This window comes from Lepidochelys olivacea (genome assembly GCF_965140295.1).
Source record: "Lepidochelys olivacea isolate rLepOli2 genome assembly, chromosome: 2".
Classification (NCBI taxonomy): domain Eukaryota; kingdom Metazoa; phylum Chordata; order Testudines; family Cheloniidae; genus Lepidochelys; species Lepidochelys olivacea.
The window spans coordinates 223,126,806-223,152,745 of record NC_140412.1 but is presented as its reverse complement, the minus strand read 5'-3'; the positions used below and the strand labels follow the sequence as shown (position 1 = coordinate 223,152,745).

At 41.0% G+C, this 25,940-nt stretch overlaps 1 protein-coding gene across 6 annotated transcripts in view; it reads right to left on the bottom strand.

The window, feature by feature from the left end:
• The window catches only part of SGCE (sarcoglycan epsilon), a 61,097-nt gene extending 35,453 nt beyond the window's left edge, over positions 1-25,644 (bottom strand). Inside the window, exons 1-5 of one of the 6 annotated variants that reach the window (XM_084619129.1) lie at positions 24,734-25,644; positions 16,697-16,801; positions 9,707-9,829; positions 3,804-3,961; positions 1,160-1,232 (exon numbers count right to left, since the gene is read on the bottom strand). In XM_084619129.1, coding sequence (XP_084475255.1) covers positions 1,160-1,232; positions 3,804-3,961; positions 9,707-9,829; positions 16,697-16,801; positions 24,734-24,893 — 619 coding nt within the window. In that variant the 5' untranslated portion in view covers positions 24,894-25,644. The remainder of the gene's footprint in view (positions 1-1,159; positions 1,233-3,803; positions 3,962-9,706; positions 9,830-16,696; positions 16,802-24,733) is intronic. The other 5 variants (XM_084619125.1, XM_084619126.1, XM_084619124.1 and 2 more) reach the window with 5 other exon arrangements.
• Positions 25,645-25,940: the final 296 nt, after the last annotated feature.

The following is a 25,940-nucleotide window of genomic DNA, read 5'->3' as shown; positions in this document are numbered from 1 at the left end:
AACCAGATTCTGAACTCAACAACACTGTAGGTCTGGAGCAGTTCCACCGACTTCAGAGCTGCTCAAGATTTTCACCAATATAAACGAAATTAGAATTTAGCTCATTCTATTTATTTGGAGAATTTTTATCAATGACAGTTGATAGAACATGCAACTAGCTGTTTTGCAAGGCAACCTGAATCTTTAAGGTCATTGCTTGTCTAAAGCATTTGATATTATGAAATTCATTGTCTTTCATAAAGACATTAAAAAAGCATATTGGGCCTCCCTGCCTCCATTTCAAAATCCAACATCCACTATTGCGGATGACAAAATTGTATAACTCAATTTACCTCAATGAAGCAGTACTTGATTATGTCACTGCTTAATTTGACCCAGTGTCCCTAACTTTGCAAAAAGTTTTTCATTCTATGCTTTAAATGTCTAATCCTCCAGTTAGATCAGGGATCGGCAACATTTGGCACGTGGCCCATCAGGGAAATCCTCTGTTTGGCTGGGACGGTTTGTTTACCTGCAGCATCCGCAGGTTCGGCTGATCCTAGATCCCACTGGCCGCAGTTCTCCGTGCCAGGCCAGTGGGAGTTGCAATCGGCTGAACATGCGGATGCTGCAGATAAACAAACCGTCCCAGCCTGTCAGCGGATTTCCCTGACGGGCTGCGTGCCAAAGGTTGCCGATCCCTGAGTTAGATATATCTTTCATTAACCAACTGATATGCAAAATAATGCTGACATCCCTGCATGTTTCTTTGTCTTTTTAACTTCAAAGGCTTGATGCACTTCTCAAATACAGCTCTCACTACTATTGGTTTCAAAACAAATACTTTGCAGAAGAAGAGCGATATCCCTTGTATGTGGCATAGGTGTAGAAAATATACAGTTTGGTACAATCTGGTTCCAAAAGCAAAAAAATTAGCTCTTCAGAAGAATTTTTAAGAACAGGGCATAAATCAGCCCTGGTTAAAATGGTTTAGCAAAAAATAACAAACAGGATGAATCAAGACAGGGAAGTTTCCCTTACCTCCTCCTCACCACTCATGCTTTTAGTTGAAACACTGCTTAATGTTTGACAGTATTTTATCAAATCTTAAAAATCATGTAATCTTAACAATTTATCACTTATACAATCTAGAGTGCTGCAAAATCTCTTCTGTACATACCTTCTGCTGACATTATATTGATGATCAAGTTATGCCTTGCAGTCTCAAAGGTGCGCCTGTTATAAGCAGTGATCTGGAATAAAAACAGATGATACTAAAATGGTAGTACAAATATGAAAACCAAAATTAATTAATTCAGCATAGAAAAGTATTGTTTTTCTTAAATTAAAAGTATTCACTAATATATGTAATTATTTTTATTTTTGAATACTAAAAAAATAACCTCTATGGACTATAAATGTAGAAACATGAAAGATGAATGAGCAGGCCTACTGGCTTTGATGGAGCACTGTATTAAATAAAGACAGCTTATTGGGATTTTCAAACTAGTCTATATAGTTATTTATACTGCACTAATATTCTCAGATGCCACATGGATAACATATTTACATACAAGTGGTAAGCCTACCCTAGTCCTGTATTCTTTTCTCTCTCAGCTCCATTTCAGGAACAAGAGGGAGCAGTTTGTTTTGTTTTTTTTTCCCGTATTTTTTTCTTGTTTTATTGACCTAAGTATGATAAAGTCAAAGAGTAGAGATAGGTGAACTATATATATATATATAGCTCACATCAAAATGTAGGACCCAATCATGCATTGGTATCACTAGCATATTTCTGTGCTCACGTAGAATCTTCAGAACTATACTGGGATTTGCTAATGCATCTGTGCAAAGATCCTTGTACCTGTGCAAAGTTACACTGACTTCAGTGGTACTCTATATAGCAGCAAGAATCCATCCTCGCAGATCCTGATGCAGGTTTGGAAACAGACACGGCTCAAAAAAGAACAATTTTAAAAACAGTTTCTTTAAGCAATCCAGGGTTCTGATCCCGCAGACTATTCTGCACATGGTTAATAGTATGCATGTGATTAGTGCCACTGAAATCAATTGGACTAACCATATTGTAACGCTCTGTACCTCGGGGGAACACATAGCACCCACATGTTCATCCTTGTAAAATGATTGTGTGGTATCCAATGCAAAGTTTGTCATGTTGGGTGTCTTCAGAAGGCTCATGATGCACTGATCATTGTTGTTACAGTAATGTTATAGGTTATAATTTCAAAGTATGTAGTTATGAGGCTGAAAATGTATCCTCATGGCTTAAAATAAGCCCAGGCAAAAACTCTCCAAGAGCAGAGAGGCAGTTCACACCTCATCAGGGCAGGTATGGAACATACCGAGCCCAGTCTCACAGGAACAAAGGATGCTGGCCTAGGCAACAACAAAAGGATCTGTTGGACTCTCAAGTGAGTCATCCCCCTTCCTTTGGCCAGTATGGGACTGCAATGAGGTAATGCTCACCTGACCCTGAAGGGGGAAGGGCAAAGCCAAAAGGGAAGAAAGAACACGATAAAAGGAGGAGATGTTTGCCATGCTCTTCCTCTCTCTTCCACTTACATCTACAGACACCACACCAAGTGACTGTAGCACTGATCAAAGGGGAGAGCCTGGCTGAAGAGCAACCAGCCAGCCTGTGGTGAGAAGCATCTAAGTTTGTAAGGGCATTGAAAGTGTTAAGATCAGCTTAGAATGAGTTTTGCTTTTATTTCATTTGACCAAATCCAACTTGTTATGCTTTGACTTATAATCACTTAAAATCTATTTTATAGTTAATAAATCTGTTTGTTTATTCTACCTGAAGCAGTGTGTTTGGTTTGAAGCATGTCAGAGACTCCTCTTGCGATAACAAGCCTGGTACACATCAATTTCTTTGTTAAATTGACAAATTCATATAAGTTTGCAGCATCTAGTGGGCATAACTGGACGCTACAAGACGGAGGTTCCTAGAGTTGTGTCTGGGACCAGAGATATTAGCTAGTGTCATTCGGTTGCACAATCCAACGAACAGTTTATATGCCAGAGGCTGTGCATGAACAATTCAGGAGTGGGTGTTCTCACAGCAGAGCAGGCTGAGGCTGGCTCTCAGAGTCAAGGATTGGGGTGATCTAGCAGATCACCAGTCCAGATAACACTAGAGGGGAACGTTACACATGTACATAAAACTAACCACATGTGGAACTGTTTGTAGAATCAGAACCTAGGCTGCTGTTTACAGTTTAATCTTTGGAGAAGAACAAGTTAATAAAACCAAGAGAAGCAATTAATCAAGAGTTTGACACAAATATATGGCTGTCCAAGCAAAATTGGTAGAACTGGCAAGTTAATGTAGCAATTTTTTCATAATGTTGTGAGCTGCAGAGTTGCTCCATTGACTTCCTAATCTGTGGTGGGGGACCAAAGGCATGACTGAGAATCATACAGCTTTTGTCTTTCAACTGCTATTCACTATATAATTAGTACTTTTAAAATTTTGGAATTATATTCATATTAGTGACATAGATACAACAAATAGTGATTTTTGTCAGCATTAGTAATTAGGAGATTAGAATAGGAAAACATTTGGTGTTAGTTATTAAACATGAATAATTTACCACTAAGTGATAAAAAGTAAATAAAAAACTCTGTTAATTGATTTAACAACTGTATTTGTTTGCACTGAAGGGAAAGAAAAGTGCAAAGTTAAATATTTAGATGTTCTTCATTTAATTGTTTATGAAGTTATTTTGCACACTATTTTATATTAAGGGATAAAGATTTAAAAATGAAATAAAACCTTCTAATGCTTTTAAAGGAAGTACCTCAATGATGGTTGGTTTGCCCACATTTTCTATAGTTGGTGATCCATACAATACTCCATCACTGTATGGTGTCCTCTGAATGTAGCGTAGCCATCCAGGTCTGTCAGGGTAACCCATTAAGTTGGTGTTAAATGTTATAGGATCATTACTTATCTCACCTATATAAGATACACAATATTAGAATGTTTTCAAAAAATGAAGTTTATGCAATTTGTTTTTGAAGTTTCCATTAAATAATTTTGAGTTCAGTTTTGTCATATAAACACAATTACTATAATGTTTTGTAACACATCATTGCAGTTCCATAGGGAAATAATAAAATTTTAATTTCTTATTATCAGTATAAAAGTGCAGTTTGAGAGAGCCACACTCCTGTGTCCATGCTTCAGCATGTGTAATTGGCAGGAATCCCATATTTGAAATGTATGGCCAAGAGCAGAGTACAGTGTGCTTGTACTGTCTTAGAGCCCTAATGACCCCTTCAGCTTCCACCCATCAATTGCTAGGTCCTGGCTTCATAGGGGCTTGGGTTTCCCAGAACACCAAATCATCCAGCCTCCCTACCAACAGAAGCAAAAGCCCAGTATTTCCAAGCAACAAAAACCTTTAATTTTTTTAAAGGCTCTAGAGACAATGTCTACCTCTGAGGACCTTAGTGTCAGAGGGAGACTCTGTTTTTTTCCTCACCTTACCATGTGTGGTCATGTCAAGACACAGGTCCTCAACACTGACAACTGGGCAACAGATTTGCTTTAGAGAAACTCTTTCAAATGTACCCATTTCAGAAGATTGGAAAGAGGCAAACATTGCCAACAAGCTTGTGCCACAGGACAGAAAAGGAAAAGGATTTTATTTTAAGAAATTTGTGATAGCCTAAAAGACAGGAGTACAACAAGATTTCTCTGAGACAATTTTTAACCAGTAAAATAACACTTAAATATGGTGTGCTGGCCTTTTAAGGGTAAGCTCCTCATTGAACACTGTTCTGCTCCTGATTTCAGCACAGACCCCAGGAATGTTGTGATCTGTAGTTCCTAAAGTGATGAAAGTTTGAGACTCCAGACAAGGTATTCTGGGAATAAGGTAAATAAGCAGCTCTTTTTTCTCACAGCAGGAGGATGCAGATAATGAGTAGGAGCTGTGGACAGTAAGTATCTTGGAAGTAACAACAGGAAGGAGCAACAGGAGTGATGTAGTGGTGGGAGTCTGCTATTGACCACCGGACCAGGGGGATGAGGTGGATGAGGCTTTCTTCCGGCAGCTCGCAGAAGCTACTAGATCGCATGCCCTGGTTCTCATGGGTGACTTTAATTTTCCTGATATCTGCTGGGAGAGCAGTACAGCGGTGCATAGACAATCCAGGAAGTTTTTGGAAAGCGTAGGGGACAATTTCCTGGTGCAAGTGCTAGAGGAGCCAACTAGAGGGGGAGCTTTTCTTGACCTGCTGCTCACAAACAGGGAAGAATTAGTAGGGGAAGCAAAAGTGGATGGGAATCTGGGAGGCAGTGACCATGAATTGGTCGAGTTCAGGATCCTGACACAGGGAAGAAAGGTAAGCAGCAGGATACGGACCCTGGACTTCAGGAAAGCAGACTTCGACTCCCTCAGGGAACGGATGGGTAGGATCCCCTGGGGGACTAACATGAAGGGGAAAGGAGTCCAGGAGAGCTGGCTGTATTTCAAGGAATCCCTGTTGAGGTTACAGGGACAAACCATCCCGATGTCTCAAAAGAATAGTAAATATGGCAGGCGACCAGCTTGGCTTAACGGTGAAATCCTAGCGGATCTTAAACATAAAAAAGAAGCTTACAAGAAGTGGAAGGTTGGACATATGACCAGGGAAGAGTATAAAAATATTGTTCAGGCATGTAGGAATGAAATTAGGAGGGCCAAATCGCACCTGGAGCTGCAGCTAGCGAGAGATGTTAAGAGTAACAAGAAGGGTTTCTTCAGGTATGTTGGCAACAAGAAGAAAGCCAAGGAAAGTGTGGGCCCCTTAATGAATGAGGGAGGCAACCTAGTGACGGAGGATGTGGAAAAAGCTAATGTACTCAATGATTTTTTTGCCTCTGTCTTCACGAACAAGGTCAGCTCCCAGACTGCTGTGCTGGGCATCACAACATGGGGAATAGATGGCCAGCCCTCTGTGGAGAAAGAGGTGGTTAGGGACTATTTAGAAAAACTGGACATGCACAAGTCCATGGGGCCGGATGAGTTGCATCTGAGAGTACTAAAGGAACTGGCGGCTGTGATTGCAGAGCCATTGGCCATTATCTTTGAAAACTCGTGGCGAACGGGGGAAGTCCCGGATGACTGGAAAAAGGCTAATGTAGTGCCAATCTTTAAAAAAGGGAAGGAGGAGGATCCTGGGAACTACAGGCCAGTCAGCCTCACTTCAGTCCCTGGAAAAATCATGGAGCAGGTCCTCAAAGAATCAATCCTGAAGCACTTACATGAGAGGAAAGTGATCAGGAACAGTCAGCATGGATTCACCAAGGGAAGGTCATGCCTGACTAATCTAATCGCCTTCTATGATGAGATTACTGGTTCTGTGGATGAAGGGAAAGCAGTGGATGTATTGTATCTTGAATTTAGCAACGCTTTTTACACGGTCTCCCACAGTATTCTTGTCAGCAAGTTAAGGAAGTATGGGCTGGATGAATGGACTATAAGGTGGATAGAAAGCTGGCTAGATTGTCGGGCTCAACGGGTAGTGATCAATGGCTCCATGTCTAGTTGGCAGCCGGTGTCAAGTGGAGTGCCCCAGGGGTCGGTCCTGGGGCCGGTTTTGTTCAATATCTTCATAAATGATCTGGAGGATGGTGTGGATTGCACTCTCAGCAAATTTGCAGATGATACTAAACTGGGAGGAGTGGTAGATACGCTGGAGGGCAGGGATAGGATACAGAGGGATCTAGACAAATTGGAGGATTGGGCCAAAAGAAATCTGATGAGGTTCAATAAGGATAAGTGCAGGGTCCTGCACTTGGGACGGAAGAACCCAATGCACAGCTACAGACTAGGGACCGAATGGCTAGGCAGCAGTTCTGCGGAAAAGGACCTAGGGGTGACAGTGGACGAGAAGCTGGATATGAGCCAGCAGTGTGCCCTTGTTGCCAAGAAGGCCAATGGCATTTTGGGATGTATAAGTAGGGGCATAGCGAGCAGATCAAGGGACGTGATCGTCCCCCTCTATTTGACATTGGTGAGGCCTCATCTGGAGTACTGTGTCCAGTTTTGGGCCCCACACTACAAGAAGGATGTGGATAATTTGGACAGAGTCCAGCGAAGGGCAACAAAAATGATTAGGGGTCTGGAACACATGACTTATGAGGAGAGGCTGAGGGAACTGGGATTGTTTAGTCTGCAGAAGAGAAGAATGAGGGGGGATTTGATAGCTGCTTTCAACTACCTGAGAGGTAGTTCCAGAGAGGATGGTTCTAGACTATTCTCAGTGGTGGAAGAGGACAGGACAAGGAGTAATGGTCTCAAGTTGCAGTGGGGGAGGTTCAGGTTGGATATTAGGAAAAACTTTTTCACTAGGAGGGTGGTGAAACACTGGAATGCGTTGCCTAGGGAGGTGGTGGAATCTCCTTCCTTAGAAGTTTTTAAGGTCAGGCTTGACAAAGCCCTGGCTGGGATGATTTAATTGAGTATGGGTCCTGCTTTTGAGCAGGGGGTTGGACTAGATGACCTCCTGAGGTCCCTTCCAACCCTGATATTCTATGATTCTATGATTCTAAGTACCCTGGGCTGTGGCCATCAAAAGTACCATGTAGAGAACTGGATGGCTGAAGAAGAAGTGCCAGAAGAGGAAGCTTGATATTTAAGACTGTTTTATTAGGTGATGTTGGGAAGGGCAACGAACAAGTGGAAGCAAGTGAAGGAAGAGGCCTCAGAGAAGGAAACATGGGTTGGGGGGTGGGGAGGGTTGAACCACGCACTTGTTTCCTTTTCATCCCAAGTGTACAGCTGCCAGTAGAAGGCAGGAAGAACTTCCCATTCACTTTGCTGTATGAACAGAATGAGAGTTTGCACACACTTCAGGAAGAGAACCTGTAACCTAGAATGAGAAACATCAGAAAAAGATTGTGCAGACTCTCAAGAAGAGAGACCCAGGAAGCAACAGTGGGAGACTGGACAAAGAAAGTGTATGATTTGGACTTTCATAACCCAGATGATGGATGGTCTTCATTTTACTTGGAGAGTTAAACACAAACCAATTTCAAAAATCAATGAAACCTCGGGGTGTCAGGGGAAACTGAGAATCAACCACGATACTGCAGCAATATGCTAAGACATCAGTCAAACATGTTACCATGCAACACAGAAAGCCCTCCCAACATCACTTCTCTGGGAATTATCTCACCAGGGTGCTACAGTCACTAGGGTTCATCATAAATTACCCCATTTCACAGTTTGTTCCTCAAAGTCAATTTTAATACATCAACAGTCTGAGATGTGGCTTGTTTCAAAGTCCTTTTCCAGGAAAGGTTCTATGATGCTAAGGATCTGGCAGAACAGATTTGTCATACACAAGTTTTAAACAAGGACTATATTGCAAATGTTGAGCCTTGATGATCAATGTGGTATTCATGATGCTTACAGGTGGGGCAATTTCAATGGATCATGAGGTCACAACTGTACAAGTCAGAGATTCACACTGCATCTGTGTAACATGCCTCAGACATGGAATTTAGGTAGCAATGTTCTAGAGACAATCTGCAATTAGGAAAGGACTTTCAAATTCCTTCCATTTACATCCCAAAGTTGTTATCTCAGGAGGGGACAAATTGGGCCTGAGATAGGCACATTTCGCCCTATTATTGGCTGGCAGTAAAACTGTGTAGCTCCAGCAGTCACACACATGGAGCATAAACTCAAGAGTAAGGGTCTGTCAAGACATCCACCTTTAGAGAAGAAGATTAATGAAAATACAAATAAATTAAGTCATTTTTTCTCTTGAGAATATTTTAAACATATGAGATTCAAACAAATGCTATTTTTAACCCAATGTGGTTTCAAGGTGCCATCTTCCAAAATCAAAATTAAAAAGATTGTCAATGAAGTAGAACATCTCAATTTTACCTGCTTCTAGAAGGCTAAATAATTTATAAGCAAAGTGGGGAGAAATGTACTTTATCTTCATATAAGGGTTGAGTTCATCTCAAAAACATCTTTTCTATCTTGCTAATGATCTTTGTTTAGTTTTACTTCATGGATGTAAGTCAAAATACTATACTTATGAAAATATAGCCCTTTCTATGACAAAAGACTGCTTTACAATTTAAAAAAGTTACTGCATGTAGAAACAAAATAGGATTGAAACCAAGGGAGCTTTCATTTTCTTTGAAATAAAATAATCATCACTGCTCTATGCTAAAGACATTTAATTTTTTTATTTTAAATGTTCCTTGTGTATTTAAAGTTATTTTATAAAATGTATAAGATGCTTTTTGACACAAATTGTTAATATCATTATTTATTTTGTAAGAAACTGATACAATCTCAAATGGGGCATTTTTTACAAAAAACACCACGACTCAATCTTTTTAAAATTAAAATTAAGCTTGTACAACTACAGATTTAATGGGTTAGCTCAGAAAAGTGCCAGATTCTAATCTTAGATTCATAACATGCATTACTGAACATTTCAAAGTCCATAACTGGGCTTCTCAAGATGCACAGCAATGCATACCTGTAGTTCATAAGCCTTAAGATTTAAAACCACTTGAAATTATCCACTTACTTTACCAGTATAGAAGAGTCAGCCAAAGTTAAAAGTGTTGCAGTGATTTATGTTCAATACTGTACCACAAAGTATTCTAGATACATTTGAGATCTTGAATTTAAAAGTAAAAATGATCTTTTTCTATAACATGGAAGATCTAAGCATCCCATACCAGGCTTTGGATAAGGAGGAAACTCCCCCTTAAAGTATTCTCTCTCCAAAACATGAACAAAAAGAACTCCAGCAGAAGGGTATACATTCCGATCAGAGTGCACCTTAGAGAGAATCGTGTACACTGAAAAGCAGAAGGAAAGATAAGAGACAGAAAAGTAAAAAGTGAGACATGCTCTAGACAATACAGCATGCATTACTATGGAAATTTTCATTTCTAGGGAAAGGAAAGCAACAAGCATTAGATACCTGTTAATAAGTTTTTAAAAGGTTGTGTGGGTTTAAGAATACAATGCAAAACAAATCCTCTCTTTGCCCATTATGTATCCTCCAAGTCCTGTCCAAGATTCCAGTAAACAAAATTAGACAGTTTTTGATATTTCAAATGCTAATCACCTACTTTTAAAATGACAATTACTTTTAAAATGACAATAATGATGGATAATGAAGAAGCCAATGAGTATTTTTGGAAACTTGTTTATTTGTGACATTCCATATATCAATAAAAACACACATGAGTGTATAATCAAATTTCCCCCATATTTTTAACAATAAAAATAAGGAACAGAAGGAACAAAGTAGACTATACTGGCTTAATAACTTGTTTTTAAAGTAATTAAATATGACTATTTAGTCAAATACATCTTGATGAAGGCTGTGCAAGCAAGAACTTCATTATTATACCTTATTGTAATTTTTCCTTGTTCTTTGTTATTCTGTATTTGTACACTATCAATAGCCTCAGAACATAGGGTAATATTCTTCCTGTTCTGCATGCAAGATTCCCATGGACATCTATGGTAGTTCTGTGCACAAACTGAGGGTAGAATGAATTATATTAATCACAGCACACACCAAGGGTAAAATAAAAATGTCATAATTCCTCAGTGGCATTTTTTAAAATATTTAGTATTTACTACAAAAATTGAGTGCTTTTCTCTTCTGATTACATCTCATGTTCTAAAAATACATATTACTATCAAAAGTGTATATGAACTATTTATATACAGTTATATTTGACATATCAGACATAATGTGAATTTTAATTTCTTTCTGTTGCTTAAGGGAAACTTCAGAAGCTAAATTTTAAAGGAGTCTCCATCCAGCCTCCCATTTTTCACCTACAATTGTGCAGGTACAGCAAACCAGGTATTCAGATAAAAATAGACATACCATCATTTTTATTTGCCGCGATTTGCAGATTCAAAATGGGAGCCTAATTTTAAAATCAAGCCCTATATATGGGATATAAAATTGCTTAGTTTTATATATGGCACTAATCTAAACAATAACATAATACATTGGTGTGACACCTCATCTTCCCATAAGTGAAGAAGATTCACATTCTGTCAAACTAGAATTTTACGAGTTTTTACATACCAGGATCATTCACAACAAACATAAAAAGGGACTCAGATAAAATTCCAATCCATTTTTATTTCTCTATTTAAATTATAAACTTGAACTCTTTTAGAAACAACTGCTTTTAATGTGTACACTGGGAAAATCTGATTGCACACACAACAAAAAAATAGAGTTGGATGGGGATGATATGTAATTCTCACAAATTCACATTGTGCACATCTGGATCCTTCCATGTTTTACTCAAATTGTTCAGTTGCTGGATTTACAATTGTGGGAGCCCTTCTTTTAGAGAACTAACAACTTGTTCTCGTGAAAAACAGCTTTGATGGCAATCAAAATGAGACCCGCTCAGTGCCCTTTTCAGGGGTAAGCTTTGAAAAACATCATGTTAAGCAGCATTTCATGGCATTAAGATGGGCTGGCAAAATTATAAATCACCAAAAAACCTTCTACAACTGCCTGAATCTGGAGAAGAATGTGCATTCGTCCTAAGCTATCAGGGGATGAAAATGAACTTGCTCATTGAGTCCCCAGTTGTCATTCCCATGAGCCAGGCTGCAAAATATGGTGAGTGGGTTGGACAGAGTATCTGCAACTCCTAGACTGATGTCATAAATTATTAAATGCATAGTATGCTGAAGATTTTTCTCAATTTTTTAAATTATTATTTCATCTTCTATAGTCATCCTAGACTTAAGTTATTTCTCATTAAGTGCATTCACAAAAAGGATAAAGAAAAGTGTCAGATACTAGAAGACTTTTTTCTAATTATCTCATTGATAATTTGGGATTCATTAGGATGTAATGCCATCTTCACCAAAATTAAAATAAACTCCACTTTAAATATGAAGAGGCAATCCTCAGCTCATAAATTGTCATAACTACACTGAACAGAATATAGCCAGCGGAGGGTCTGCCCCCAAAGACTGTAGACCCCCCCAAGCATAGAGTTTATTTGATAATGAGTATCAATATACCTTTCTGATAGGTGCTATGGAAGAGCGTGTAAAAATAGCAGATCTGCTAATGTAATATTTAATTTCAAGATGCATGGTCTTTTGAAACAAATTTTAGTGAACCTTTTTCTTTTAAGCATTAGCTAAACAAGATGTGCTTGAAATTTGGTGTTTCCAGTTTGCTATCTTTGATTTAATAACTCTGTTCTTTGGCATCTTCCAAACTGTGTGTTCATTCCCATTATAAATATATAAAGACAGGCTCAATGCCATATGCCTCAATATTTACTGTATTACTGTGTGTTAAAAGTGAGTTATATTTACTATCATAAATAGCCTCTCTAGCTTTCTAAAATAAATTCACTATATTAAAGAACAGTACAATATAAGCAAAGGGGAATCCATGTCCTCCAGCTAGCTGAAGTGGAGCCACCACAGGCTGGCCAGCCTTCAGACATGCTCCTTCTCCAACAGAGCTACATGTGTTTGGGGCCATGGTGCCCGTGGTGAAGCTGCTGGGTCTCTATAATTCCCTGTCTGTGAAGAAGGCCCCTATGCTTGCAGCTAATAGGCACAGGAAAGTTTGGTGTGGGGCCCACTTCTGAACTCCCTTGTTGCCACCTAGATCACCCATTTTCACAGGGTGTGGCACCACGCCACAACTCCATCCATCACCATGCCCCTTCTGCCCTCTCAGCACTTGGTGTGTGTAGACCATCTCTATTACATGGTGGCCATATGCGCTTAACTCTCTGCACTGGGCAAAACTGGGGATCTGCACTGGCAGAATCACCACAGTGTGCTCAGTACTGTTGTGGATCCCCAACCACATGGTAGCACTACCTCTTAACCCACTGCCAGGATCAAGCCTTTATTGCTGATAACACCCAGTTGTGTCAAGATTTCTTTTTTCAGTTTTTCTTTAGGCCAAACTTATTGCATGATGTTTGCCCAAAAAACATTGCTGAACAACAGTTAGTAACAAACATTCTATTCCTTGCACCAGATATTAAGAGCTGGTTTTCTAAGACTATTACCTTCAATTGCCACATATATTACTGAGCTCCAGAAATCAATCTTTTTCTAATTGTATTTATATATTAATCCTGGTTATCCCAGTTGCCTTTGCCCAGAGTAAATTTTGCTTTTATTAAATTAAACTAAACTGCCACATCTTATAATAATTTTATCAATAAGAATAAATTCAAAAGATCTTGAAATATAAATACATTTTATGAAAAAAATCTGTATTAATAAATCAGTTATTGTTAATATATTTAAAGCAGATTTCATTTAACTAAACTAACCTAGAACAATTTGCTGCAATTTGCTGCATATAATCAAAGTTGGTAAGTACACCCACCATCTTGCCTTAGTGACCCAATAAAGTCTTGCACTTCCTTTTGTAAATAAACTATAAATAGATCAAGGAAATAGAATTATATAGGAAATTGTATCTATCAAGAAAATCTGAAAAAGCAATTTTTAACATTAATAAGATTATTTACAGAACAGAAAAGGCAAGAAAAATATGATGACTTGATGAAACCTAAAGAAAAATTTATTTTTCTGTTCCAGATGCTTTGCTTTATACCTTGAGACTTTAATACTACAGCAAAGATCAGTTTCAAAAAGGAGAATTAATGAAAAGGTAAGGTAAACTTTCTCCATAAAGAATACTTACAGAAGAATTAATAAGAGAGACTACAGTGGGGAATTTCTGCAGAAAAATTATTTCTCTGACATGTCTTAAATAGGCAGTTTACTGGATATTGCCACATACACTATAATGGGTGCTCCTGATAATGGAACATATTCTGTTGTTGAGGTAAGTGTGTACCATTGAGGACTTTCTGCAGATGTAAAAAGATGAAGTTGGTGGACAGTTAAAAATAAGCTTCAGAGGAACAAATTAATCCTAAAAATGACCTTACTAAATTGAACATGCTAAAAGCAGCTTTAGAATTTGGCCCACAGCTGGAATGGAATATAGGGTTTCTCTTTACTGAAAAAAATAGTGGTGTTTTAAAATGTTCACTGATATGTTTGGATTAATGTTTTTAACACTAATTAGCACCTAGTATAAAGTCCTATTTTAAAAAGTTGCCTACCAGTGTTACAATGCTTTAAATTTACAAAGCACGTTACAGACATTAGTTAACCCTGACAATAACCCTGTGAGTTAGTTTATAGTATTATTGTAATTATTTTAATATAATCATTTTTATTATTAATGCTGTTACCAGGGGGAGTCTTGGGTTAACCAAAACCAACTGACACATTTAAGCAGTAGTCGCTCTTTCTCCATAAGGTTGAAGTCCTGTTTAAAACAGTGTTTAAACTGTGTTAGCAAACATCTTTTAAAAAACAGTTAAAAAAACAGTTCTATTTTCCTAATCTAGATGGAGCCTTGAAAGGTAGAGTTCTACCCTCTGGGTATATATTAGCTTCATTAATGCTAATGTAATTGAGCACATGCATCCATAAAAGACACATTAATCCCATTTCCCCTTCTGTTTTAATCAATAATCCCCTGCCTTTAAAGGGCAAACTAAAATATTTTGAGAAAATAAACCCCCTAAATTTTCCTATCCCAGTTCCACTAATTGGTCCCTAGTATCTTAACATGTTATCTATCTACTTACTTATGCCCTCATTACCATAGTATTTAAGCTTTGTACTCATTAATGGATTTTATCCTCATAGCACTCATGTGAGGTACAGAAATATCTCCATTTTAGAGACGGACAACAGAGGCACAAGGCACATTGATGGGGTTGCCAATTTTGGTTGGACATATTCCTGGAGGTTTCATCACATGACATAATCTTGCACTGTAGATTCATCTTTTAATCCTGGAGACTCCAGGACAACCCTGGAGGGCTGACAATCTTATATATTGATTAACATGCCACTCTGAAAGCCTGTTGCTGAGCTGGGAATTGTTTCCACTAGGTCTCCCAAGTCCTAGTTCAGAACCTAATCCACTAAACCATCTTTCTTACTTATGTATAATTCAGTGCACTTTGAATGATATATTCTATTCATTGTACAGGATGAATTTTGACCTTACAGATATTTATCTTATAACCACATATGAATTGTAATAACACAACTCTGGAGACTGGTATTTGGAAAGTTCTCCTTCACAGCCTTTCCTCTCCCTCCCCCTGATGTTTCTTCAAAATGAGAAAGGAAGTGGAAGGTGAATCTTCGGTCCAGTATGCCACTTGCTCTTCCTCTCCAGCTGACAAAAAAATATCTCATTTATGGATAGTCTGTTATCTTCAGGTTGTGCAGCCTTTTAACAATCTTCTACGACTGACTGATTATGGAGAAAAATGTGCAACTGTCCTAACTTGGCAGAAGATGTAACTGAACATTCTTACTAACTCCCAGTGCCATTTCCATGAGCCAGATTGTCAAATATTCTGTTTTTGTGTGAGTCCACCTCATGGAAGGGGAAAGTTTTGGGCTACTGTGGAAGCATTCTGTGCCTGCTACCAAAGGATATTTAATTTCTTTACTAATGGTCATACATGATATATGGTCCCAGTTTAGGTGCTCTCAAGGCATATAGGGGGCATCATCGACCTTCACTGCACTGTTTTTGCTCCTCCTTTCCCCCCTGACTTCATGAAGGCCTTTCTGTGAATCCTGGGATGTACATGCTGGGAAGGGAAGCTGCACAGGTCTGGGGGATAAGTAGACAGGCTGTGAACAGAGGGGAGAGGGAACATAAATTGTCTTTCTGTGGCCCTGTAAGGATTCCCCTGGGAAAATAACACTGCCTCAGACTGTATTACCACTTCTGAGTAGTGTTCTTTCACCTTCTCCACAGATCCTAGGGACAGGCATAGCCAGGAAATCACCCCACTGGAACCGCATTGTCAGAGAGCCTAGAGGCTGAGAGCTGTCAGAGGCCAGAGCTAGCAGAGAGGACCAGGATCTCAGTGTGGATGACCCTGCTCTCCCATGGATTTCAGAGGATCAACCAGGTTTGGTGACAGGTCTGCAGCCTATTCTGCATGTGAGGGGGGAAACCCATTCTTCCCAATAGTGAATGTGGGGGATCTCCAGAAGAGAATCCATATAGAAGTTTCTTCCTCCAGAGCTCCTTTTCCAGATTCCCTGGGTAAGAGTGATCCTGGCCATAGCTAGAGCTCTAGGGAGATCCAGATCCTTTAGCTAGCTAGATGATCCATGAAAAGTTACTGGCATTTTCTCAGATAACTGTTGGTCTCAGTAAAATTCAGCTACAATATTCTATGTGTATTCCTACAAATAAGTAATAAAAATTGTGTTTTTCCTACATATAAACATGGAATGAATTATTTTAAGAGTTATAACAAGTTATTGCATTAAGCACACTGCAAAGATGTTTTTAAGCAACCAGCAGTGACAAGAAAATATGCAATATTAGGTTATACACACAGCCATTATTTTAAGCAAAGCCATAGGCAACAAAAAAAACCCGAGGGAAACTAAACATAAAGACATACAGATTCCTGACGGTTTAGAAAATTAAAGAACTATAAGATTGTTTTTCAAAATTACTTACCTTGAGATGTCATTTTATTAATAAACATACACTGAAAAAGCAAAGGTAATATTGAAAGAGGATGTTGACTGAACCCACAATGGGATTTAAATTTACAACCTAAACTCACCATTCTTTTCAGCAGCCCTTATTCTGCTGATAATATAACTGTTGGGTTGCTTAGTCTTCCAGTTAATTGTTCCATTTATCCCTTCAGCAGAGCTTAACAAAAAAGCTTTTCAAAATAAAATAAATGCAAATAAAAAAAGAATTAATGTCAGATTAACAGACTCCCACAGATCAAATGCCATTAGCTGGGATCAGATTCTTTTAAAGACAGCTTTTGTTTTCAACTTTTCTTCAGAGTGTAGAAACAGAAATAAACAAAATAGATGATGCTGGCTTGTATATCCCTCTGGCAGTCATCATTTTGGCATGCTATCTCCAAATAAGGCCAGGTCTACACTTCTGCCAGCCTACCTATGTCAGACACAGTGTGATGGTATGTGATCTATGACCAACACAGCAATACCAGCAAAAGCGCATAGTGCAAATGCAGTTATACTGTAAAACTGTACTTTTAGCAGCATAGTTTGTTTCGCTCTGGAAATGGGGGTGTAGAAAAAACTATACTGGTAAAGGTGAAACTTTGCCAGTACAAACTGCATCTGAACTACGAGTGCTTTGACAATATAATGTACTGGTATAGGTATACCAGTAAACTGCAATGCAGACAAGGTATAAGAGGTTGAACAAGTCACCCCCAGTTCACGCTAACACTCACTATTAATTGGCTAACAGTTTGCTGAAGACAAAGTAATTTAGATTTCCCCCAAAGACCAAGTGAATCATTATGGGACTAAGTGTGCGCCACATCACATCCAGTGTAATAATGCGCCACGTATAATATGAGAATTTAAAAACAAATATAAAACAAATTCAAATACATTGTTCCATAGAGGATTATGTTTATGCAAGTAAGCAAAAAAATTAAATATAAAGGCTATATTTCAAAGTGTTTACTGTGACAGTTAATATAAATGTCTGTGTGATTTAGAGTTTACCACAATATATTACTATTGGAATGTTTGTTGTTGTTCGAAATGTATGAAACACTTATCTTAAAATCAATGTAATTTCTACCAGAAAGGTCATTTAGTTCAGAATGCTAGCAAAATCAACGTTATGTTTACCACTGATATTTTTTTAAAAACCAGCCCATTAACTTACTAACAAAAGGATGTCTTAAAGAAGTTGAAGGACATCATGTGATGGGAAATGGGTAGGTTACAATCAACAACCTTGCATGTATTCAGTTTCGGGGTAAGGAGAAGCATTAATCTTCTGATATGAAGTTAAACTGTTTTTGTCTGATTTTTAAAGGTAATGTCAAGCTGTAGCTTCTTGCCTGGGACCCAAAGGTGAGAGTAGGGATGACTGATTGTAAATGGGCTAGGGGGCCAAACCCCACACATTAAATCCCCCTTTATTTATTTAAAACCTCTTCTGGAACATGACTTTTTCTCCCTTCTCTGCAGGAGCTCAATGGAAAGCAGCAGCAGGGTGGATGGGACAAGGGGAGAAGGGAATGGTAAATTCTAGCCCCATCACTGAAGAACCAGAATAAAGTCCAGGATGGGAGGGAAAGGTGGGCCACACTAGGATAAAAACGTGCTAACATTTAAATTCTACTTGTGCTGGCTACACTAGGGTTTTAAAATGTCTTAGCTAATACTTACTAATAGTGAAAAGGGAAAAGAAACTGGTCAGATCTTCCATGCAGGTATAAAAACCAGCCACAGATTAGCCACTGGGCCAATAGGGCCTGTGCTCAAGGGCCCCGGCCAGTTGGGCACCCCTATGCCCCGACCCGCTCTGCCCAGCGCTCCTGCCAGGGAGTGGGATCAGGGCGCGGGAGCTTGCCTAGCTCTGTCCACCTGGTGCTCCTGTCAGGGAGTGGGATTGGGGCACGGGGACTTGCCCCACTCCGTCCGCCCACATGTTGCTCCTGCTGGGGAGCAGGGTCAGGGTGTGGGGGAAGGAGTGCCAGGCAGGCGGGGCAGGACAAGCCCCCGTGCCCTGACCCCATTTCCCTGGCAGGAGTGCCAGGGAGGAGTGCAACTGCAGTCAGAAGGGGGGGGAGGGGCTCCCACTTGCTCTGGCCCAGGGCCCCACAAACCCCTAATCCCACACTGATAAAAACCAATGTAACTGGCTCCTGCCCATCATACACTCTGGAATCCAGAGGTGGGGAGGGGTGAGGGTATGGCCAGGGCAGGCTGTGTGACAACAATCCCCAGATGGTGATGGCCTCTTGGCACTATCACCAGCTGATCTATATTACAGCAGCTCTTAGACTAGAAACAAACAAAGAATTTTCAGGTTTGGAAGATGGTAACGGGTTTAAAGGACTAAATAAAAACACAGTAAAGTCAACAGAAGCAATCAATGTCAAGAAATGTCTGCATAATTAGTGTATTTTTTAAAATTGTTGTTATTCTCATCTTGACACACTTACTCCACTAACTCTCACTCCCCTTATTTAATTATAAGGAAACTGGATGTCTCTGAGGACTTCGAAATAAGATAAAAGCATTTCACATCTACATCATTTGTTCAAGTCCAGCCAAGCTGGTGATGACCAAAAGTTGACAGAATTGCAAAGCTGTTCAGTGGCCAATAAGAAGTAGTTTCATTAGTTTCAGTTTCTTGTATGTGGATATTCAATTCACAGAATCATCATTACACATTTGATAAGTCTCAGTAAAGAAGCTAATGGCTAAATAAACATGGAACACATCATTTCAAAGACAGTACCTCCAGACTTTTCCTGAGCATTTAATTTTATTATTAAAATAAATCATACCACCTTAAAATTGTTAAATCCTCAAGTGGGGCACGGTATATATACTATCCAACCCTCACTGGTACTTCAAATACCTCGCTTGATATTACATAAAAATATTATAATTACATTAATTTCAGAACAATTTATATTTACATTCTGCATATCAATATTGTGTCCATGATAACTCTGCTGGGTTGTGGAGTCAAACAGGAAATGGTTAAGTGGCTGAAGAGTACATACAGCTGGACCTCATGCACTTACCTGGCACAGCTGCTATGTATAAATGAAGGAAGACACAAGACATGGCCAGATTAGAAGGAAAGAACTAAAAGCTGTGTTTTTAAGATAGTTATTCTCCCCAAAGGAGAGGATGTTATTTTTTGGAGTTGGTTTATATCTTACAAAGGTAAGGCTATTTATTTGGACTTTGATTATACCCTGGAAAAGAGAGAATTTAAGAGTTTATTTATTTTGTAACTTTTTACTACCAGAAAGAGAGAGCCTACCCCATGATAAAAGCAAATAAGAATTTCTGAAGTTTAATTACAACATACTAATAGCCTTTAAATGTTCACTATCAACTTGAAGTCTCCCTAATTTTTAAAAAAGTTAGCCACTTTCACATACTACATCTGGCCTACCTCCTCTACCATGACATGTGATTTTTATGCTCACATTTTACTACTTCTGAAAATGTGTGTTTCCTCTCCTCTGGTGCGATGTGAAAAACCACACACAAGCACAAGTAACTGGCTATAATACAGTAAATATTGTCAACTGTAAAAATAAACAAACTGAAAATTTATGATAACCTTAAATTATCTTTTGCTTCAGGGGCTCCCAGGTAAAATTGAGGTTGCTAAGAGGAGGTTTTCTCCAATCCTAGTCACTATCCCCTTTATCTAATGCTTTATGGGAGGAAACCATTCAACTGGTTTAAGGGGCATTGGGTGCAGGGAGGATATCTGTACTGGCTCTTTAGTTTCTGCATATGCTTCTAAAATATTAATATTTTTCTATACTACAAAGTTTACTTTTTTTATTCTTATGAGAATGAATTAAAATAGCAACTTTGTAAACTTATCCAAACTGGGGAAAAAGACAAATCTAACGGATAAAAAACAAATGCAAGAAAATGTAACTAGGGAGTTTTAGACATCTATGCTTTCTTCAAGTATCTGAGGGAAAAGAGTCTTTTAATTATATGATGACACTTCTCGGTTTGATTAGAAACTGTAAATCCACCTTTCAACTATCCAAAATAGTCTGTAATTTTTTCAATCTAAATTATGCCACCACCCAAACAAAAGAATCTTTATTCCATAATTGTAGTCAAGCCAACCAGATGACTATTGTAAAGACTCACCCTTCTGTATCTACTTATCTGATTAATATACAACCTTGAGATACCAATCAATTTTTTTTATGATGAGTTATGTCCGCAGGAAGGACAATATGGGATGGATTAAGGCATGAGCACTAGTTGCTTAGGGCTGCTCCTCCTTAAGTCATGTAAGTAAGAATCCGAACTCCTACTTAAATTTCTAGCCCTCATGGTGCAAAGAAAACCCTGAAAAAAGGAAACGAACTAATTGTTGTGGTGATGTCTGAATCTACAGATGGCCAGAAACAGTAGCTCTGAAAGTGCAAACTACTCCATTCTTTTCAGTGGGTGTTATTCCCAAGACCCGGTCCACTGCTTGTGTGGTCCTGCAAACATTATTCTAGTGATCATTCTGTGGTAGGAAGAGAAGAGTGCAGTGGGTCTAGCCCAGTTTCATAAGCAGATACGCCCCAGCTTCTGGAGTAAATACTGGGGGTCTAATGTTTCTGCCACCGCCTCTCCAAAGGGGGAGGGGACCCTTCTTGCTGTTCCCGAGGAACCCATATTATTATCCCTGCCTCTACTAGAGGGGAGGAAGCCCCTGCACCACCGCTCCAAGTAGAGGGGGTTGGGGAATGCCAGGGCTGTGGAATGGGGACAAGGTTGCAAGGGAACAGCCACAAGGGGATGTGTGCCTACGGCGCCAGGTTCCCTTAATCTGAGTCTAAAGGCAATATGACTGATTTATACTTGATTTCTCTCTTTGAAAATTTTTATAAGGCTTAATCTTGGGATAATGTAGAGGTCTTTATCTCAGTCTCTAGTAAACTCTCTCTTCCCCATGTCTGAAATCATGATTTCAAAATGCAGTCTAGTTTTAACAGCAATTATTGAATTAGTAGTTCTTTGAAATTACAAACATTTTTAAAGCTTGTTCTACCACAATATCAAGAATGTCAAGTCTCATCTTCCCTGGCTTTGTTGGAGGACTTCCAAGGGCAGGGGGAAGAGGTCACAGATGGCCACTGTTAACTCTCATATCTCAAATGAAGAAATCGAGGGTTCTGAATCTTAAAGTTCATTAGCCAGTGGAATTAAATGTCAACAAAAAAAACTCCTTGAAACAGTAACTAAAAATCCCATACCCTTTCACCTTTTAGTCTCAAATGATATAACTTCAAATCAACATGATTTTTCCAGGGTAAATAAGACCTTTTATTTCTGAAATAAGCTTTTTTTAAATCTTTATTTGTACATCATAAAGAAGCAAAAAGGAAAAGAGCCTGGACTTGTGCTATTGCAGATCAACAGCTATAACTAAAGGAGAGAGTAAAATCTTAATTACCCAAACTTGCAGAAGACAACACTTCAAGCAATGCCCTTAATCAATATGCAGACCATCAACTAGTATCAGTAGATGTTGCATGCACAGGTTAAGAGCAATTTAAAAACAAAACAATGCTTCAGAGTATTAGGGGATGTTGAATGGCTTCCAAAAGCCTGATTGATGTGCAAATAAGAATTCAGAATTAAGTGAATATCTTCAGATATATAACCCTGAATGAGATAAGCCCTCGTTATCTGAGGATAAACTGTCTGTGACATGCTGCCTGAGTTGAGATCAGCAGAGAATCCTAAGGCAAAGTCTCTTTGATAACTGAGGGTCTTCTGTTTTGAACTCCATAGAGTAGTGGTCACCAGAGGCCAGATTTATTAATCTTTCAGGTTCAGCAAAAATCCTTTAAACTATTAAAGAGGGAGAGGTATGGGATGGTTACCTTATGGGCAGTTCTGTATCTTGTGTATGAACTCAGAGCATAGGATGACATCTATAGCTATATTTTGTAATAGGGGTGGCCAAACTAACTGATCCTCCAAGCCACAAACAATAACCTTCAGAAGTTTGAGAGCTGGGCGTGCCTGCTGGGGCTCAGGGCTTCAGCCCTGCTCTTGCTGAAGCTCCAAGCACCAGCAGGCACCTCCTGTGGCGTTGAAGCCTTGAGAACCCCTTCCTTCCTCAGCAGAAGTCTCCTAGCCCCATCACCCTGCTGCTGCAGGACAGATGCCCTGAGCTCCCCCTGCACCAGTCTGGTAGGTGGAGAATGGGGGTGCGGCGAGGGGGCGCCACAAGCTGCACTTTCACTGTAACAGAGCTGTATGTGGCTCACAAGCCACAGTATGGCCACCCCTTTTTATAAAGTTGAAGAAACAAGTAAATGAAGCTAATACTCCAATAAATACAGTATTACACAAGTTTGATATAATGTAAATAAATGGCATCTGCATGCTAAGATACAGATCTTATTATGATGCAGTCTTTTAAACCACACATAGTTGCCCACAACTGTGTCCTATACCTTGCTCACATGGGTTACATTGTCAGACTCTTTGAATAAAGCGAGGCTGTAAAGCCTAGAATGGGTTAGTTTTCCACATTCCCACTCCTAAAAACCTTTAGAAGTACTAGATTTAAAAACAAATGCTAATGTTTTAATTCTATGTAATTTATTCCTTCTGAAGTTAACCCTTCATTGACTACACCACTTATATCCTGCACACTGAGCCCATACTTTTAAATATTTTAATGCATGTGGTACTTATCATAGTTAAGGTATGTGATCCCAAATGCCACTGCTTCGTAGTTCAAGAGAATTAAATGCAAATAAACTTTTGATCACAACAAAGGGACAGAGAAACTATGTGATAAAACCACCATGCCAAACAGCTATATACTTTTTTTCACTGCAAAATCCTGGTACCCTAATGATAAAGTTTATGAGAGTGGCTGCACTCCTTTAACCTTTTTGGTAGGGTGGCCTAACACTTTCCTTCATATGAAACGTCTCTGCTTAAAGAGACAATACTTTTTGTGACAGGACTCTGAAAATAGTATGATCATGTGATTAAAGACTGTTACAAACATATGCAGGAAGGAGCAGAATAAAAGTTGCTGTACAACCTTAATTCTGGCGCTCTAACTTCTGAGTGGTTGACACTGGTGGGACCATAATATTCTTAAGTCTGTCTTGTATATAATTATTTGCACAATGGCAGAACATGTATGTTGCTTCAAACAGAGCTCGAAGAAGCGTCTGCAAATCCTATGAGGTCATGAGAGGCGACAGAAAAACACACTCTTTCTCGCCGTCAATAAAACTAGCTCTATGCTCGCTACCAGAATTGAGTACAGGGCTCTCTTTTAAATGACTGTGCCATTGAATTCTCTTCATGCATCACATCTCTTGTTCTTGACATGATTACCTAGAGCCTGTTAATCTATGGAGGCATGCATACCATATTCATTACTGTGGCATGAGGGTACCTCTCTCCCATGTAGTCATATCCAAAGTGACAACTACTCCTAAAATGGGCATGTTACTCCCGGTGCAGTGGTTGGGATGGGGAGGGGCTGGCCAGCAATATGTTACATGGAAGGTGGCCATCGCATCTAGCATTGCTGTAGATTTTTATAGCGTCAGGCTGCTGTTTTATAGCGTCAGCACAAGCCTAGGGGAGGGGGCAGTTGGGGCTGTGTCAATCCTACAGGGCGATGCATTGACACCGAGGCTCTGAGACCGGCTTTGCTGCAGAGACTCCTCTTTTCCGTAATGAACTGATGATCGCAGGGGCGGCTGCCTGCTAGGGCCAGGCAGGATTACAGGGGCCGAAGCTGCTGGCGGGGAGGGGACTGTGGGCGCCGCTACTTGAAGGGGAGGTGGGAGATTTAAAAGGGGAGCCGCTGCTGCGGGGTACCGAGGGGTCGCTGCCCTGGAGGCAGTGGGGTCCTTGGTGCAGGCAGTGAATGGGGGGCCGCAGGGAACAAGGCGGGCTCGAGGGGGCCGCTGCCGGGGCTTGAGGGGCGGCCGGCGAGGCGGGTCGGGGCTTGAGGGGCGGCCGGCGAGGCGGGTCGGGGCTTGGGGCGGCCGGCGAGGGGCTCAAGGGGGGACAGCGGGGCCGCGCCTGTTCGATGCAGTGAAGGAGCCGTTGCGACCAACCTGTCAGCAGGAGGGTGGTGAAGGCGCCCCCGCTCCGCCTGCTCTGCGGTCGGGACCCCGGCGTACAGCGCTGCATGGCTCCTCGCTCCTCCAGCCGCCGCCGCCGCTGCATCCTCCGCCCGCCCGCTCCGTGCAGCCGCCTGACACCAGCCAGCGGCATCCCCCCGCCCCTAGTGACGGTTTCCAAGCAGCGCCGGTCGGTCGCCGCCGCGGGGCATGCTGGGAGGAGCCGGGCTCCCTTCAGGCCTGGGAGCGAGCCAATGCCCGCCCCTGAGGCGCGCGGGCCGGGCTCGCGGCTTGAGGCGGCTTCTCAGTGGGGGCGCTCATGGGATTGGGGGAGGGGCAGTAAGCGCCCTCAGAGGAGCTGGTGGGGAGCCCCCGCTCCCAGTCACTCAGGGCCCTGTTTCGGAGTCTCACAAGTGCCCCTGGCCACGCAGGCTCTGGCCTGTACTTAACCCTGAGGTGGAGCCCTGAAGTGACTCCTTCCATCCACTGCTGCGCTGGCACAGAGCGGGCAGGATTTGCCTCGCCCTGCAGCCCCTCCGCGCCACCGCAGCAGGGTGCAGAGGGATTCGGGCACCCGGCTGGGTTCAGCTGAGGGTTGCCAGGAGTCTGGTTTTAGACCGGAACGCCCGGTGGTCAGCACTGCCGACTGGGCTGTTAAAAGTCCGGTTGGCGATGCCGGACAAGCTCCACACGGCTCCTGGGAAGCTGCTGGTTTCTTGGGACAGCTATTGGGGCTCTGCACTCTACCCGCAGCGCCAGCTCAGCAGCTCCCATTGGTCAGGAACCGTGGCCAATGGGAGTGAGGGGGCGGTGCCGGTAGGTACGGGCAGTGCCCAGAATCATGCGGGCGCGCCTCCGCTTAGGAGCCAGAGAGAGAAGCCAGAAGCTTCCTGGGAGCTGCTTGAGGCAAGTGCCACCCAGAGCTTGAAACCCTGAAACCCCTCCTGCACCCCAAACCCTGGCCCCACCCCAGAGCCCGCACCCCCAACTGGAGCTCTCACCCCACCCACACCCTAAATCCCTCATTACTGGCCCTACCCCTGAGCCCGCAGCTGGAGCCCCAACCACCTTCCCCGACCTGAAGCCCTCTCCTCAACCCCAAAACCCTCATCCCTGGCCCCACCCCTCAGACGGAGCCCTCCCACACCCCAACCCTCTGCCCTAGCCCAGAGCCTCCTTCCACACCCCAAACTCCTCAATC